Source organism: Cyphomyrmex costatus, unplaced genomic scaffold, assembly GCF_001594065.2.
Source record: "Cyphomyrmex costatus isolate MS0001 unplaced genomic scaffold, Ccosl1.0 scaffold241, whole genome shotgun sequence".
In the NCBI taxonomy this organism is placed as follows: Eukaryota; Metazoa; Arthropoda; class Insecta; order Hymenoptera; family Formicidae; genus Cyphomyrmex; species Cyphomyrmex costatus.
The window spans coordinates 1,286,367-1,301,724 of NW_017276489.1; the positions used below are offsets into that span (position 1 = coordinate 1,286,367).

The window sequence follows — 15,358 nt, forward strand, 5'->3', positions numbered from 1 at the left end:
AAACTTGCCATGACATGACAGATAATAGAGAAGTCTGCGATAAGCTGCACATAGCACACTGGTATTCTTTATCTGATAGAAAAACAAGCGTTTTTCTAATATACACAGTTCAGAGAAACGTAATTGAATTCAGTGAATCATTTATTTACAAAGCCGGATAAGCTCATGGTCTTTTACGGAAATAAGTAAAGCTATCTATGGCTTAAGACTTTTTCTTTAATTTAAAATCGTGGGAGTCTTATTTTTTAAGTATTTGTCATACAATGTGGGAAAAGAATTTTCCAACTGCGTTTTTAAGAAATATATAATTCAGATCAGTCTCAAAAAATAGATATCGAACTTTAAAAATGTAAAAAGATCATCGCGTTCTTATTTTTTTAATTTATCGTTATTGTTAGATCTGCGTAATCTAGATATCTGTTTTGCTAAAATAACGATTTACAAACTGAACGGAATTCTAATGTTGAGATAAACAAAGCAACTGGTTCTCAATCGTGTAAAGTAACTTTATGTGTGTACTAACTTATTTTACACAAGAGCCGGGTGCTAAATGACTATAGGTTGTGCCGGACTCATTACGCTAGCCACTAACGAGCTCTCGTTTACCATCTAGTGCGATCGAAGAAGTTACTTGGGATTCCTACGGGAAACGTGTAATTGGGCCAAATGGATCGGGCTAGAGGACGAACCTCGACGGGTAATTGTCGTATCAGAAAGCTTGGCGTTTGCGTGAGCGTGGTTATACTCGGAACCTTCATCGCTTGCATACTGTTAGCGTACACAGCGTTTGCATCTCCGGTTACCGAACGTGACACGTTACAGCAGGTGGTTTTTGTGAGTAGCTCGCTTGTAACATTTGGCCGGTCACATCTGTGTCACTCCACACTTCCATTAACGCGTTAATTAAATTTTAATATTTACGTTTAACGAAGTTTGAATATATTAACTTCATAATTTTATGAGATATATATATATATATATATATAATATTTAATCATATTATTTTAATATAATAAATAGTATGCAATAAAAAGATGTTTGCTAAAATATGTCCGATATACTGAAAAAATCTGGTAATAATAATAAAATCTACACGATAATTACTAAAATGTCTCTCTTTGATAAAATAACTTCAATTAAATGTTCGGTTAATATATAATCAAAACTAAACGCTAATTTTATTTTTCTAAACATTATTTTATTTATTATTACTTCTGTAATTAATTAATATTGTTTAATTGATAATAATAGTATTAATTAAATATAATAATAATAATAATACTAATAAATATAATAAACTTAATAATAATAACTTATTATAAGTAAATATTTTATCAATGTATGTGCTAAACAAGATACATTTAATAGCTATTACTAGACTTCTTTTTTAGTATATTAAAAATATCTGTAATGTTGCTTCAATTTTTTAAAGTAGCGACAAATGGCATTTAAATGAATCTTGCTTCAGAAATTAATCAAAGAATTCATTAGAAATGAGAAAAAGCATGGTAAACTTGTATATTAATGAATAGTATTTTCTCTCAGAAATCGTCATTATTTTTTGACAGTTGTTTCGTCATGGCGACCGAACTCCTACAGAGACCTACCCTAAGGACCCTTACATAAATTATGATTGGCCCGATGGCTGGGGCTCTTTGACTAAGGTTCGAATAAAATACATACAGATACCGATGAATCAATATTACCGTATATAATACGATAATATATGTCCACACAGACTTGCTATAAATAAAATCACATTTTTACATGCATCACATGTAAAACACGTGATCAAGCATAAGTAATGGTACACAACGCGCCCGTTATCAATCTCGAAATCCACTTTCAGAAAGGAATGCGTCAACTGTATAATATGGGTCAGTGGATACGCTTAAAATACGGCCCTATAATCGGTCGTAAATTCGAGAGCACAGCCACGTTGGTACGTAGCAGCTACGCGGATCGGTGCGTCATGTCAGCACTAGCATTACTCGCTGGATTGTTCGAACCAGCTCCCGAGGACATGTTCGTGCCCGGTTTGACATGGACTCCCGTTCCTGTACATTCGATACCACGGGCATTAGATAAGGTATAATACCAGATCAGATTTATAATGTTAAATAAAAAAAATTTTTTTACAGTTTAAAATTTTATATGAGATAGAGAGAGAGAGAGGGAGAAGAAATCCTATTCATTATCTTGTCTTAAAAAATCTCTTTTTGAATACTCATTATTGTTCAAGGAAGAGAAAAAGCACGTAATCTATAATCTTAAGATCACAACAAGTTTGAGTTAATTCACGGAAGGAACGGTTTTGCTGAGGTATCTAAAAATTTAGCTAGATACAGATCTAAAAATAATTGTGTTCAAAATAATTATGTAGAACGTTCAAATTGGTTGTTATAATGTAAAAACTGTTTGCAGTCTTATTTATCATGCTTGAGATTACTATACGTGATTATTTTGATGGTCCAACAAAATTATTTTCAGATTTGTATTTACTTAATTTTTTGAATACTCCAGCAAAATTATTCTTTTTGTGTTATTATAATCTGCGTGTAATAATCAGATTTTATGCATAAAACTTTATTTTACGTTGCAAAAATGCTTGAATTAAAATATAATAGTACAATATGATAAATATGTGTAAATAATTTTAATCCATCAGCCATGTCAAATTTTGCATCTGTCGTTAGCAACTTAAGTTTTTGAGCTTCAGTGCAGATTTATACAATTGTTCCAGACTGTGTAATGCTTGTGAAAGCTTCAACAACGAATTTTTACTATCAATGAAGTTGAATTATACATCTTTTATTTATTTTTTACAAATTTAAATTTATATACCAAAATTACTATCAATTATGATTTTAAAGTCTAACTTGGTCGACAGAAAATTAAACAAATAATAAATTATTTGTTAAATAATAAATTATTTGTTAAAAATATGAAAATCTATAAAGAAGCTTATTTTTCAACACAGTGTGTGTGATGTCATTGTAGCTGATTACGATGAAGGCACCATGTCCGAAGCTAGAAGAGGCTCTAAAACAAGCGTATATAGAGGAAGAAAAAAAATCGGGCGAGAAAATGGCCAAGTATTACAAGGAACTAACGAAGCACACCGGACAGAATATGAGCACGATTACCGACGTCGAGTTTCTTTACAACACCCTCGAGATCGAAGAGGAACACGATTTACAGCTTCCAGTATGGACGCAAAATTTTTACAACAACGAGATGCGCGAAATAGCTGCTCGTAGCCTCGCCATTTTCACCGAGGGCGTTATTCAAAAACGTCTTCGTGGAGGTACGACGATATTTCTGCAGCGATAAGTAATCGCTGAAAATTCACCTTTTAAGTTACATCGCAAAATTTTGTTTTTGGAAATTATATTATCGATATTTTCAGGTCCCCTGCTAAAAGAAATTTTGCAGCATATGGAAGAGAGTAAAAACAATCCCAAGTCGAAACGATCTTACTTTTATTCCGCTCATGACATAACTATCGTTAACGTGATGAGGACAATGGGATTTACGAATGAGCTGTTTAAACCCGATTACGGAGCGATGATCATATTGGAGCTACACTTCGCTAATAATGGAACCGAGCAAGAAGTAAAGGTATGGATAGTTATCGTAGTATCATTACCGTAAAGTTTTATGAATGACCCATGAATATTTTTATAATCAGAAATTGTTTCGCATATCGCAAAAACTTTAATACTCTGTAAATTCCATCTAAGTATTTTGTTACATTATTATTGAAAATTATAATAGGTATTATGTTATGTAATTACCGGAAATAGCACGTAATTCATTCAATTAATTAATGGTAACAATTAGCGATTCTACATAATTACTGAGATTCATCCGGAATTCCTAAAATAGTCTGTATTTGCATACTAATATATCATATTATTTAAATACTTCTCTTATACCTCTAACGATTGCTATTCTAGTGATTTATAAATTGTAAAATAATTATAATATATAACATGACATATATACACTAATTATATATTCGATTCTGTGTGTTATCAAAGGCATTGTATTTGAATAATACGGAAATGGACAACGTGCATCGTTTAGAAATTCCTAACTGCGCGAGTCCTTGCCAATTGCAAAACCTGAAGCAAGTGTGGCACGAAGTGATTCCAGACGATTGGGACGCAGAATGTAAAATATAAAACTACTAATGAAAGTACAATACAACAATTCATATACATATATTTCATATTTACGTTAAATAGTAAAAGCGAACGTTTCGAATACATTTCGAGCTATTCTCAGCAAAAATTTTTTAATCTCACGCTCTTGATTAGAGATACAGTCATTACTCCATTATTATTCAAATCAAAAGGGTATATAGCTCAAAGAACCAAGAGAAAGTAAAAGTACAAATTCTTTCAGAAATAAATTGTAAATAAATCACGCGCGGACTCGTTCACAATTTTGTAAACTTATTTTTAACTCACTAACATGACTGCAAATTTTATGTATGATATATGTATAATATAAATGAATTTTTATACACAAAATGCATGCTGTACTTTCATTGTCGATCTCATTGTAAATTATATTTTTTAAATAAGAGGATCTTGCTAATTTTTTTCTCTTTATTTAAATAATTTTATATAATAATTTATAATAATTGTAATTAATTATGAAATTAAATTTATTTTAATTTATTACCTTCACGTTTTCACGTGAAATTATTACTGCATGTATACAAAGCGAAATAAGAGATATAAGATACATTCAGGAAAGACGTTATTAACGTTATTTGTGTCATTCTATCCTTGTTTTATATCTAATGAACGATAAACATAGAATGACACAAATAGCGTCTCCTCGATGCACTCATAATTGCTCGATACTAATCATTTAGCATGTGTTAAATGAAATATAGATAATTTCACGATCAATATTTAAATTTAAGTATAGGATCAGTTATTTATCTTAATACTTGTAATTATGAATGTCGTAATTGTCAATATTAGCAATTAATAAAATCGCAGATTTATATACTTCTAATATTATCACAAAGTGATAGCGATGTATGAGAGGCATTGAAATAATGTATAATTAAAAAAGAAAACCTAGAAGCGTTTTATTTTTGTAATAATATGAAAATTTTATTGTACTTACTTAACGTTGATCCGCTAATAAAACAACTTCGTTATTCGAATACGTACTTCGTTTTTCACCTGCATACATATAAAGAATCCATAGAGAGATGAATCTGGTATGCGATTTCTGTAAAAATAAAATTTATATTAAATTATACAAGCAAGTGTAATTAAAAATTGTTCGTTTAATAAATTCTTATTTGTCGGTATGAATGTACAGTACGAAGAATTTAGCACAGAAGGCGCCTCTGATATCTTATTGCAAATAATCATCAAAACTGTTATCAGTAACAGAAATGGAATCATCAGTGTTTTATGCAATGCTGATAAACGATAAGGACAACGATTCAACAATATCTATATTGACGTTAGATATAAGACAGAAATTTTTAATTCAAGAAATTATAAAAGAAACTTCTCTCACTTAAGAAAATATTTTTCCAAGAAAGTTAATTTCACATCGTCTGTACTTTTCAATATAAAATTACATTTTGCATCTTCCAAAGAAAATTTTCAATTATTTTTTCTTATTAAATTATAATTATATAATCATATTATTTAATAAACCCTATTTATTTATTCTTCACTCAAGGTTGCTATTTCCAGATATTTTTTAAAATCGAATTAGCTCTTAGATTTAAATAGAAGGAGATCATATATTGTAACAAAGGTCATATACTGTAGAAAAAAATTTTTAAGAGATAAGAATATAACTTTTAAAGGCCTAAATTTTATCAAAATAAATACAGATTTATATATATGATTTATATATATATATATGGTATATGACAAAAATACGGAAGTATTATAAATAAATTATTCTCATTAAAAATAAAAGTTGATAAATTCGCTGAATAAACTTGCTGAATTTTTTAAATTATTTCAAAATTCAACGTAGCAATAATGCAACGTTGAGTTTCAAAATGATTTATAAGGACATTCGCATTCTATTCCTTAGAGAGGCTACGAATGTCTGCAGTCGAGTGCACGATGTGCACGTTACAACTCATTGTCAGTATCCCTGCAAATCAGTTGTAATTCAAGCGAAGCTTGTTAAGACGAATAAATGGACACGAAATCGTTTAACCGGGATGTGCCCGTTTTGCTTATGCAACGGCTGACACTGGTCCCATTTTGCATATCATTGCGTAATATCATGTACGATTATTGGCGTGAACTATTGTCTGTTGTACCGAATAGTGCGTACGCAATTAGCAATTAAACAGTCGCGCTCGATAGGGAGATACACCTCTGATCTCAATGTGTGTTCTACTTTCAGATAAATTGAACGAAATGCTTTGTCATCATATGATTTTAATTAATTCCGTCTGTATATTATTGTGAAAAAAGTAGAAATGATATTTTTTGTGAATAAAAGTAGAAAAAATCTTTTTTTTTTCGATACGCAAAATTCTCTTCAAGTAAGATCGCTATCAAGGAATTGTAATTTTTTTCTTAGTTACAAACATTGCCTTATATAATCTTTTTCTAAGCTACAGATATCGCCTTATTAATTTGATTACTGCAATATTTCATTTTTACGTCAATTGGAATCAAGGAAACTGCGGCCAATTCAATGCTATGCATTTAACAGGAAAGATAAGATAGAAGGCTTAGCTCGTGCTTATCATTTTTCATGACTCATTATTTAACGATTTAAGTTTTATTCGCGCGAATCTACTGCATTGCTAGCGATTCAATGTTTCGTGATTTGATCGATCATGTATGAGACGAGGTCACAGTTATCGATTGTCTCTCTTAGCATGGTCACATATTGTTAACATTACGCCTCCGTTATGTCATTCGTTACTATTACAGAATTACATAATTTATTGTTCGTAGGAGGAAATCCTAATGATTTGGAATACCTATATTTTTCCGATTTTATAGATCTTTTTTCTCATTAGCAAATGTAAAGAAAATGGTCGCGTAGGTGGCAATAGACACCTATGTTTCTTCGTTTTAATGATTTGTTATGCAATCATTCACTTTTCAATTTAAAGGAAAAATAAGAATGAATCTTTAAATAAACTGATAAAGTAAACGAATAAAGTATTATAATAGTAATTGTTCGTAGGAGGAAATCCTAATGAAATAAAATATTTTTTCTATATTTTTCCGATTCTACAGATCTCCTTTTTTCGTTAAAAAATATAAAAAATGATCGCATGGGTAGCAATTAACATTCGCTAAACGTTTCTACATTTTAATGATTTATTATATAATTATTTACATTTAAACTTAATAAAAAAAAAACTTTAATGAATTATAATTCCTTAAATAAATAGATGAAGTAAACGAATAAATTAATCAATAATTGTTCGTAGGAAGAAATCCTAGTGATCTGGGATACTCTATATATATTTCCAATATATATATATATATATATATATATATTCGCAGATCTCTTTTCATTAGCAAATATAAGGAAAACGATCGCGGATGGTAATAAATATTCGCTAAATGTTTCTTTGTGTTAATGATTTATTATGCAATTATTTATATTCACTTAATAAAAAAAATAGACAGTAAATTAATCACTCAATCATTAAAGAAATTAATAAATAACTAAAATAATAATTAAATAAAGTAAGAAATTGTTGAATTTTTAAATCGTTTAATATATTTTCGCAAAATTTTCTCGCATATGATCGCTATTCACTTTTACCATTATCGTCTTCTTTTTTTTTTAATCTTTAACAATTTCTAGATGGTTTAACGGCTACGATATAATAGGGAAAAATATGGGAGTTTTATTTATTAATGGAATAGAGCTTCGTTCGTTAATGCAGGTGAAAATGAAGATAAAGAGGATATACAGGAAGAGAGAAAGCATTATTTATTTGGTACTTTGAAAGCATCGTTTTAAGCGCAAAACGATCAATGTATTAAAAAAAACTTAATATAACATTAATATAAATTATTAATTTGTATCGTACATAATATTTTATAATTATTATATATATGTATAATATAAATTAATATATACATTTATATAAATTACATAATGTATACATGACAATTTATGTATTATAAACTATATATATATAACTATATATATAAAGCTCAATTCTTGACCTTTGAAGAATATACATATAAATTTCGACATAACCATCCATTATTCTTAGTTCTAATTCTTAATTAGGAATGACATATATCGTACCTTGACGTGTCCTCGCTTTCCTCGATATCCTTCGCGTTGATTAACAACGAAAATGATGAGAAAACTTCGCGAACCGATCACATTACGCACACTTGTTTCGTTGAATTTAGTAACTAAACCATCGACAAACATCACGCAACTTGCTTGGAACTACGAAGCGATGAAATTTGAAAAATAATCGTAACAACCGAACTCGACAACTTCGCGCCGGAACCGAGAATGCCCAACTTCGCGCGGGAACTTGCGTGCGATGAATTGCAATACCCGGAATATCGCGCAAATGCTTTATCGAGTAATTTTGTTTCGCAACGAAAATTGCAAATACAATGTAATAAAAATTGTGGAAATCTGAAAGCGGAGAATTACCGATGATTGATCGGGCTCTCACCTAAATTCCACGCGCGTCGCGTAGCATTTGTTAATATATAGAAATAAAATAAGAAAATATAGGTAATAGAGATTAAGTACGCGATATCTCTTATCTCGTGTTTTTACGTTTTCTCTCTACGTCCAGCTGTTTCTGTGCATGTTATTTCCCGTTTGTTCCCGGCACGAAGAATGATGAGGCATCTCCGATAAAGCACACGCATGCGACCGCGAATTACGAAACTATCGATCCTGTCATCGACCTGAACTTGCGCACGTAAACTTGCACTTCGCCAACTAATGCATTCGACAACTAATCTCGAATTTGTCTCGAACCTTATTCTTTCAAGATTGAAGATAGAACTTTAAATCAATACAAATTGATCTCTAATTAAGATTTTCAAGCTGAATTTTCGCATTCCAGGTCAGTATTGATACTGACCGTTCTTATTTCAAGATCATCTTAATAAGTAATATCTCTATATTAATATATGATACTCTAATATGATGAATTTATGACACCTTAAGACTGTACTTAAGATGATTTTAAATGTAAGAACTGACTTATATTATCAATACCAGTGCCAGTCCCTTCATTTTTCTCTAATTAATTTTAAACTCAGTTATATTAATTAAACTTATTCTTTCTCGCTAGATTATTCTTTTTTTCTTACTTTCACCAAACTCCAAATATATATCTATTCTATCTATTTCATTTTAAGTATACAACAAGTATACTAATAAATAAATCTCTTCTTTGTAGCAGAAGACCCTCTGCTACAAAGAACAGACCTATTAATTAATGAATTCACTCATTCATTTATTCGTATTGTTGAGAGCACAATGAAAAGAATAAGGAATAGGAACAGAGACTATATAACACACAGGCAATAAAGTTCAATCTATTAAGAACTGTGTATCATACAATACACAGCAATTTCTGATGAATGTGTGTGTGTGTTTTACTCCTTGTTCTTATTTTTTTATTCCTTTCATTTAAACCCTAAAACCTTGTGCACAATAAAGAAAATATTGTAGGAGTAAATTTTTTTTATATAGATAAAAAACAAATTTTTTAAGTAAAAAAAATAAATAATGGATAAATATTTAAATAAATATTTAAAAAATAAAATTGGTGATAGAGATAAAATGTAACGCATAATAAACACAAACATGATATAAGACACGTACATACATGTTATATGTCATATTTTATTTACATCTATTGTAACTTATATTCAATTTCTAATATTTCTAATTTCGTTATTTCTATATAATACTTAATATTTATTATTTATTTATTAATACTTATTCTTATTCTTAATATTTCTACCATTGTGCAGTGTCTAAAATTATTCATAACATCGCGCACAAGCTAACAGTACATATACACACCAATGTTATAGTTTCCTATTCAGCACTAATAATATAAACTGTTATGTATGTACAACATGTGTTATGTTACAGTTATTATTGTTAAATAGGAAATTATAACGTTAATGTAATGTACTGTTATAGTTTGTGTTTAACGGGAAATAATTCAAGTATCTTTATAAAAAGAACCAATATAACATAATATTGATTTCTATTCAATAAACTCGGTGTCATGTTAATTAATTAATTAATTCATTTTACTGAATTTATTCCTAATTTAAATAAGTTCATTTAATTTTCACATAACATTATATACGGAAACGATTCATCATAATGTGTGAACTCGGGGTATGTCCTATTAGTCAGCAACCCTCCTCCCTCCCACCCTCCTCTCGTATCTGGGCTTTGGCAATTGTCGGCACTGAGCCCAATGCTGAATTAAATGCCGTACAGTGGTTGGTGATTGCTGTCGACAACCTGTCAACAGAGTCGTGCCGTCGTTCTGAGCCATCGGTCGTACGCCGCAGTGCGCCGACTATCTTCAAGAGCGTGTATCATATCAGTCCCGATTTATCGGGCGCGGCTCCGCCTCGCGATCGCTGGTTTCCCCGAGCTGCTCGCGCAGCGCGACGCATCTTCCATCAATTCCACTGTTGTTTGCGTCACCGCTGACGATTGTGACTCGTGAGCATCGTGGCAGCAATTTGTGGCGACAACCACCACTACCGACGTCGCTGCCACCACCACCATCACTACCCCACCATCACCACTACATTCGTTCCGGAAGTCCGTATTGCTCGTGCTCTTCCGCGATCGGTTTGGGTCGCGTCTACGTCGGCAGCGGACCCCCTTGTCGGATCGTCTTGGCCGAGCTCTGCCTTCCACCGCACTCTCCTGTTAGTCCGCGGCCCGCGCTCGCCCTCGCGTCCGTCGCGCTCTGTCAAGCGCAGCTGTTCATCCTTGACCGACGGATACGAGCAAAGGTTGGTGCTCTCGACAATACTCTTCGAGTTCCCCTTTCTCTTTCTGTCTTCCTACCTAAACTCTGTCCACGTGTTCCTTTTAACACTTTTTGTATTTTTGCACTTAACTCTCCGTTACACATTTCAACTATATTTGAAATCTCAACTATTCCTCGAAAGGAAGGAGGAGGTGCTGGATAGGATATCAGAAAAGAAGGTGGTACCGATAAATTGCTTTCTAGAACGAGGCATGACCGAGTTTTCAGTGGGCAAGTTCCGCGCGATATCCTTTCAATCTATCTTCAGTCTACCTTGAAAGATATGTCTTGAAGGCACAAGCGTAAAATTTGGAGGCGGAGCAGTCTGATATAATTGATGTGATAACCTTAACCTTTGTAGGCCGTCTTGCACTAGCCTGGAACGGCTGGTCTAGAATTGTAGTCTGACAATGAGTCACAATCCGTACTTACAGTAACTCAAACATAGGAAATTAACAGAACACGGTGTTACTTAACGCTAACATGACGATTCTTTGAAATTCAGGCTTAACACAAATGTACACGATGACAAGTTCATTAGCAAGAATATAGAACTCAATTTGTTGCAGATTGTCAACATGTTTAGCTGGCTGAATCGCGAGGAGAACAACAAGCAAGACCTCTTCGAAAATGTCACCGAAGGCCTTAAGAGGATATACAAATCCAAATTATTGCCACTGGAACAGTATTATCAGTTCCACGACTTTCATTCACCACAGCTGGATGATCCAGACTTTGATGCAAAACCCATGATTCTTCTAGTTGGGCAATATTCCACTGGCAAAACCACATTTATCAAGTATCTGTTGGAAAGAGAGTTCCCTGGTATCAGAATCGGACCAGAGCCTACTACGGATCGATTTATCGCTGTCATGTACGATGAGAAGGAAGGAGTCATTCCTGGAAATGCCTTGGTTGTAGATCCAAACAAACAGTTTAGACCACTTTCAAAATTCGGCAATGCATTCTTGAACAGATTTCAATGTTCGACTGTAGCGTCTCCTGTTTTGAAAGGCATATCTATAGTAGATACACCTGGTATATTATCTGGTGAAAAACAAAGAGTAAGTATTGTTTTTGTAGCGCTGCTTTACATACATATTTATTTACATATATATATTTTTGATATGATAAATATATATCCTAAATTTTCTTCAGGTTGACAGAGGCTATGACTTTACTGGTGTTTTAGAATGGTTTGCTGAACGTGTAGATAGGATTATCTTGTTGTTTGACGCTCATAAGCTCGATATCTCGGATGAATTTCGTAGATCTATTGAGGCCTTACGTGGGCATGATGATAAAATTAGAATTGTTCTTAATAAAGCTGACATGATAGATCATCAACAGCTTATGAGAGTATATGGTGCTCTAATGTGGTCGTTAGGAAAGGTATTACAAACACCAGAAGTAGCTAGAGTTTATATTGGCTCGTTTTGGGATCAGCCATTAAGATATGACGTTAATAGAAGGTAAGTGCTTGTGTATCTTCTAGTTTATTTTTATTATAGAATTATTTTTATATTTTGTATTTGAAAGTCTTGTAAAAAATCTCCTTTTAGATTATTTGAAGATGAAGAACAAGATTTATTCAGAGATATGCAATCGCTTCCAAAAAATGCTGCATTAAGAAAACTTAACGACTTAATTAAACGAGCGCGCTTAGCGAAGGTATATAAAATAAAGAATTAATTTTTTTCTACAGAAAAAGTATCTTTGTTTAAAATCTTAAACTAGATATATACATATATTAAGATTCATGTTTCTTGCATCAATTTATAGGTACACGCGTACATAATAAGCGCTTTACGGAAAGATATGCCGAGTATGTTTGGTAAAGATACTAAGAAAAAAGAACTGATAAAAAATTTGGGCCAGATTTACGATCAAATTCAAAGGGAGCAACAGATTTCACCTGGTGATTTTCCGGATCTAAAGAAGATGCAAGAGAGCTTAGCACATCATGATTTTAATAAATTTAATCCTATAAAACTTAAATTATTAGAAGTAGTAGATAAAATGCTCGCTGAAGATATCGCGAAGCTTATGGCTATGATACCGCATGAAGAAGTCACTACTGTTTCGGAACCACTTATTAAAGGTATTTATCACCTTTGTTTACATTTAAATTTTAGTAAATCCTGAATCAAAATATGGATAAATACACACTCTCTCTCTTTCTCTCTCTCTCTCTTTCTTTCTCGTTCACTTACTCAAAAAATTCTTTAAATCTTCCATAAATTTTTGCTAAAAGTTCAATTGATTACAAAATTAATACCAGAAAATATATTCAATATAATATTTATATATTCTAAACTTATAGAAAAAATTGTATATGTATATTTTAATTTTAGGAGGAGCGTTTGAAGGTGTAGAAGATCAAGTTAGTCCATTTGGATATAAAAGAGGAGAAGGAATTGATGCGGGTGCAGGTGAACCAGAATGGATTGTCAACAAAGAAAGATATAAATACGATAGTATTTTTGAATCACTTGCACCACAAGATGGAAAAATTACGGGAGCAGGTATGGTTGATGAATTTATAGAGATAGTTGTTTTTACTTATATAGCTTTGCTTGTACATTTTTGCTATTATAATCGGAAGACTATATAAATACTTTTGTGTGTGCGTGCGCGCATGTGTGTATAAATATGCAATATTTGTATGAGTGTGACAATTTAAGAAAAAATATTCTAATTATGTATAACTTTATATTACTAGCGGCCAAATCAGAAATGGTCAAGTCCAAATTGCCAAACAGCGTGCTCGGAAAGATTTGGAAGCTTTCAGACATTAATAAAGATGGATTCTTAGACTCTGACGAATTTGCCTTAGCCATGCATCTAATTAATATAAAGCTTGAAGGATACGATCTACCGGCTGAGCTACCAGAACATTTAATACCACCATCAAAACGTGATACATAATATACGATTTTTGTATTATAATTTATCGTGGTTCAGAAATGGTTAACACATATTTAGAACTACAAAACGGTGGATATTAACACGACTTATTAATCGTACGTTAATGCCAGCAATTTACAGGTTCGAGAATTATAAAATTATACTTTTACAATCAGCTGTATCATATTATGTGTATATTATATTACATTAATAATGTATTAACGCCAGAGAATATATATGTATATTTGCAATCTTTTAAAAGTTAGTGCAATATTGACCAGCAATTAACATTTATAAAGATATATGAGTGTCTTTCAAATAATATTTTTTTGAAATGTATAAAGATTACACATATACAAAACTATACACATAGTATGCGATACTTATACTGACACAAAATAGTATATAAATAATTTCAGAACATTTATTTCTTTTTAAGATATCAAATTATATTGACACAAAAATCTTGATCGTAGAATTATATTTATACTTTATAACTTCGAAATTCTTTTAATTGTATATGTGTGTCCTGAATTACGAAATGTCGCTGATTAATGAATAACAGATAATTCATTGATATATTAAGAAAAATCAATACATTTTTTTAAAAGATATACACATTGTTACAGGATATATTTAAGGAGTACATTCGAACTTTAGAAACATGTTTTAAAGACACAATAAGTTTATATGACATTAAAATTTCTGATAAAATTTCTGATAAAATACTTTTCCAAAAAAAAACTGGAAACAAAACAGTATAAATCATCAACATTAATAAATTTATTTTCTAACATTAAAGTTAATGGACTATTTTTCCAAAATTGAACCAAGTTTTTTAAAAATATTCTATACAAAAAGAAACAGTAAATTGAAGATAGATAATATGGAAATATAGAAAAAAAATAAGACTGGATTAAAAAAATATAGATTTTGCATATTCTGAAAAAAAGTATAAATCTAATAATTTATTTTTATTACGAATAAATGTTAAATAAATTTATTTTATTTTGTATATTAGTTAAAGTTTTATCTTTAACATCGATAGTAATAAAACTTAATCAACTTAACCAAAGTATTCTGTTTCGAAGTTTTAACAAAAGCACAATTTCTTTCGCTATATTATTTGTTATTAGATAGAAATATACAATGTATGTTATTTTAAGTTAAAATTTTTGATTTATTTAAATGAATTTAATGCAACTCTATGTTTATTGTATATTCACTACATTATGGAATTTTGTCAGATTTGTTTGTAATTGTTACGTTTCGTCTCTTTTACGACATCGATCAGAGATATAATGTTACAAATACATCACACACATGATATAAACAAGCTAACAAAAATTTACATATTTGATAAACGTTTATATTTTTTGATAATTTTATTTTTAAAACTTAATATTAAAAAGCTTTTTT

At 30.9% G+C, this 15,358-nt stretch overlaps 2 protein-coding genes across 2 annotated transcripts; both read left to right on the forward strand.

The window, feature by feature from the left end:
• The first annotated feature begins 666 nt into the window (after positions 1-666).
• Positions 667-4,432, forward strand: LOC108774255 (lysosomal acid phosphatase). Its single transcript, XM_018540317.1, has 6 exons — positions 667-834; positions 1,569-1,664; positions 1,850-2,089; positions 3,001-3,307; positions 3,410-3,621; positions 4,044-4,432. Exons 1-6 carry the CDS (start codon positions 667-669, stop codon positions 4,185-4,187), a joined length of 1,167 nt encoding a protein of 388 aa, XP_018395819.1. The 3' UTR covers positions 4,188-4,432.
• Positions 4,433-10,854: 6,422 nt separating this feature from the next.
• On the forward strand, positions 10,855-14,079 carry LOC108774269 (putative achaete scute target 1). Its single transcript, XM_018540332.1, has 7 exons — positions 10,855-11,015; positions 11,602-12,096; positions 12,191-12,504; positions 12,595-12,703; positions 12,815-13,133; positions 13,387-13,557; positions 13,755-14,079. The coding sequence occupies exons 2-7, from the start codon at positions 11,611-11,613 to the stop codon at positions 13,958-13,960; spliced, it is 1,605 nt and encodes a 534-aa protein (XP_018395834.1). The 5' UTR covers positions 10,855-11,015; positions 11,602-11,610; the 3' UTR covers positions 13,961-14,079.
• Positions 14,080-15,358: the final 1,279 nt, after the last annotated feature.

Excerpts from the sequence above, each read along its gene's own strand:
- LOC108774255 (XM_018540317.1), top strand. The coding sequence starts at position 667 with ATGGATCGGGCTAGAGGACGAACCTCGACGGGTAATTGTCGTATCAGA. Across the intron at positions 1,665-1,849 it reads GCTGGGGCTCTTTGACTAAG|AAAGGAATGCGTCAACTGTA; the intron begins GTTCGAATAAAA and ends ATCCACTTTCAG. Across the intron at positions 3,308-3,409 it reads TCAAAAACGTCTTCGTGGAG|GTCCCCTGCTAAAAGAAATT; the intron begins GTACGACGATAT and ends CGATATTTTCAG.
- LOC108774269 (XM_018540332.1), top strand. The coding sequence starts at position 11,611 with ATGTTTAGCTGGCTGAATCGCGAGGAGAACAACAAGCAAGACCTCTTC. Across the intron at positions 12,097-12,190 it reads TATCTGGTGAAAAACAAAGA|GTTGACAGAGGCTATGACTT; the intron begins GTAAGTATTGTT and ends AATTTTCTTCAG. Across the intron at positions 12,704-12,814 it reads AACGAGCGCGCTTAGCGAAG|GTACACGCGTACATAATAAG; the intron begins GTATATAAAATA and ends ATCAATTTATAG.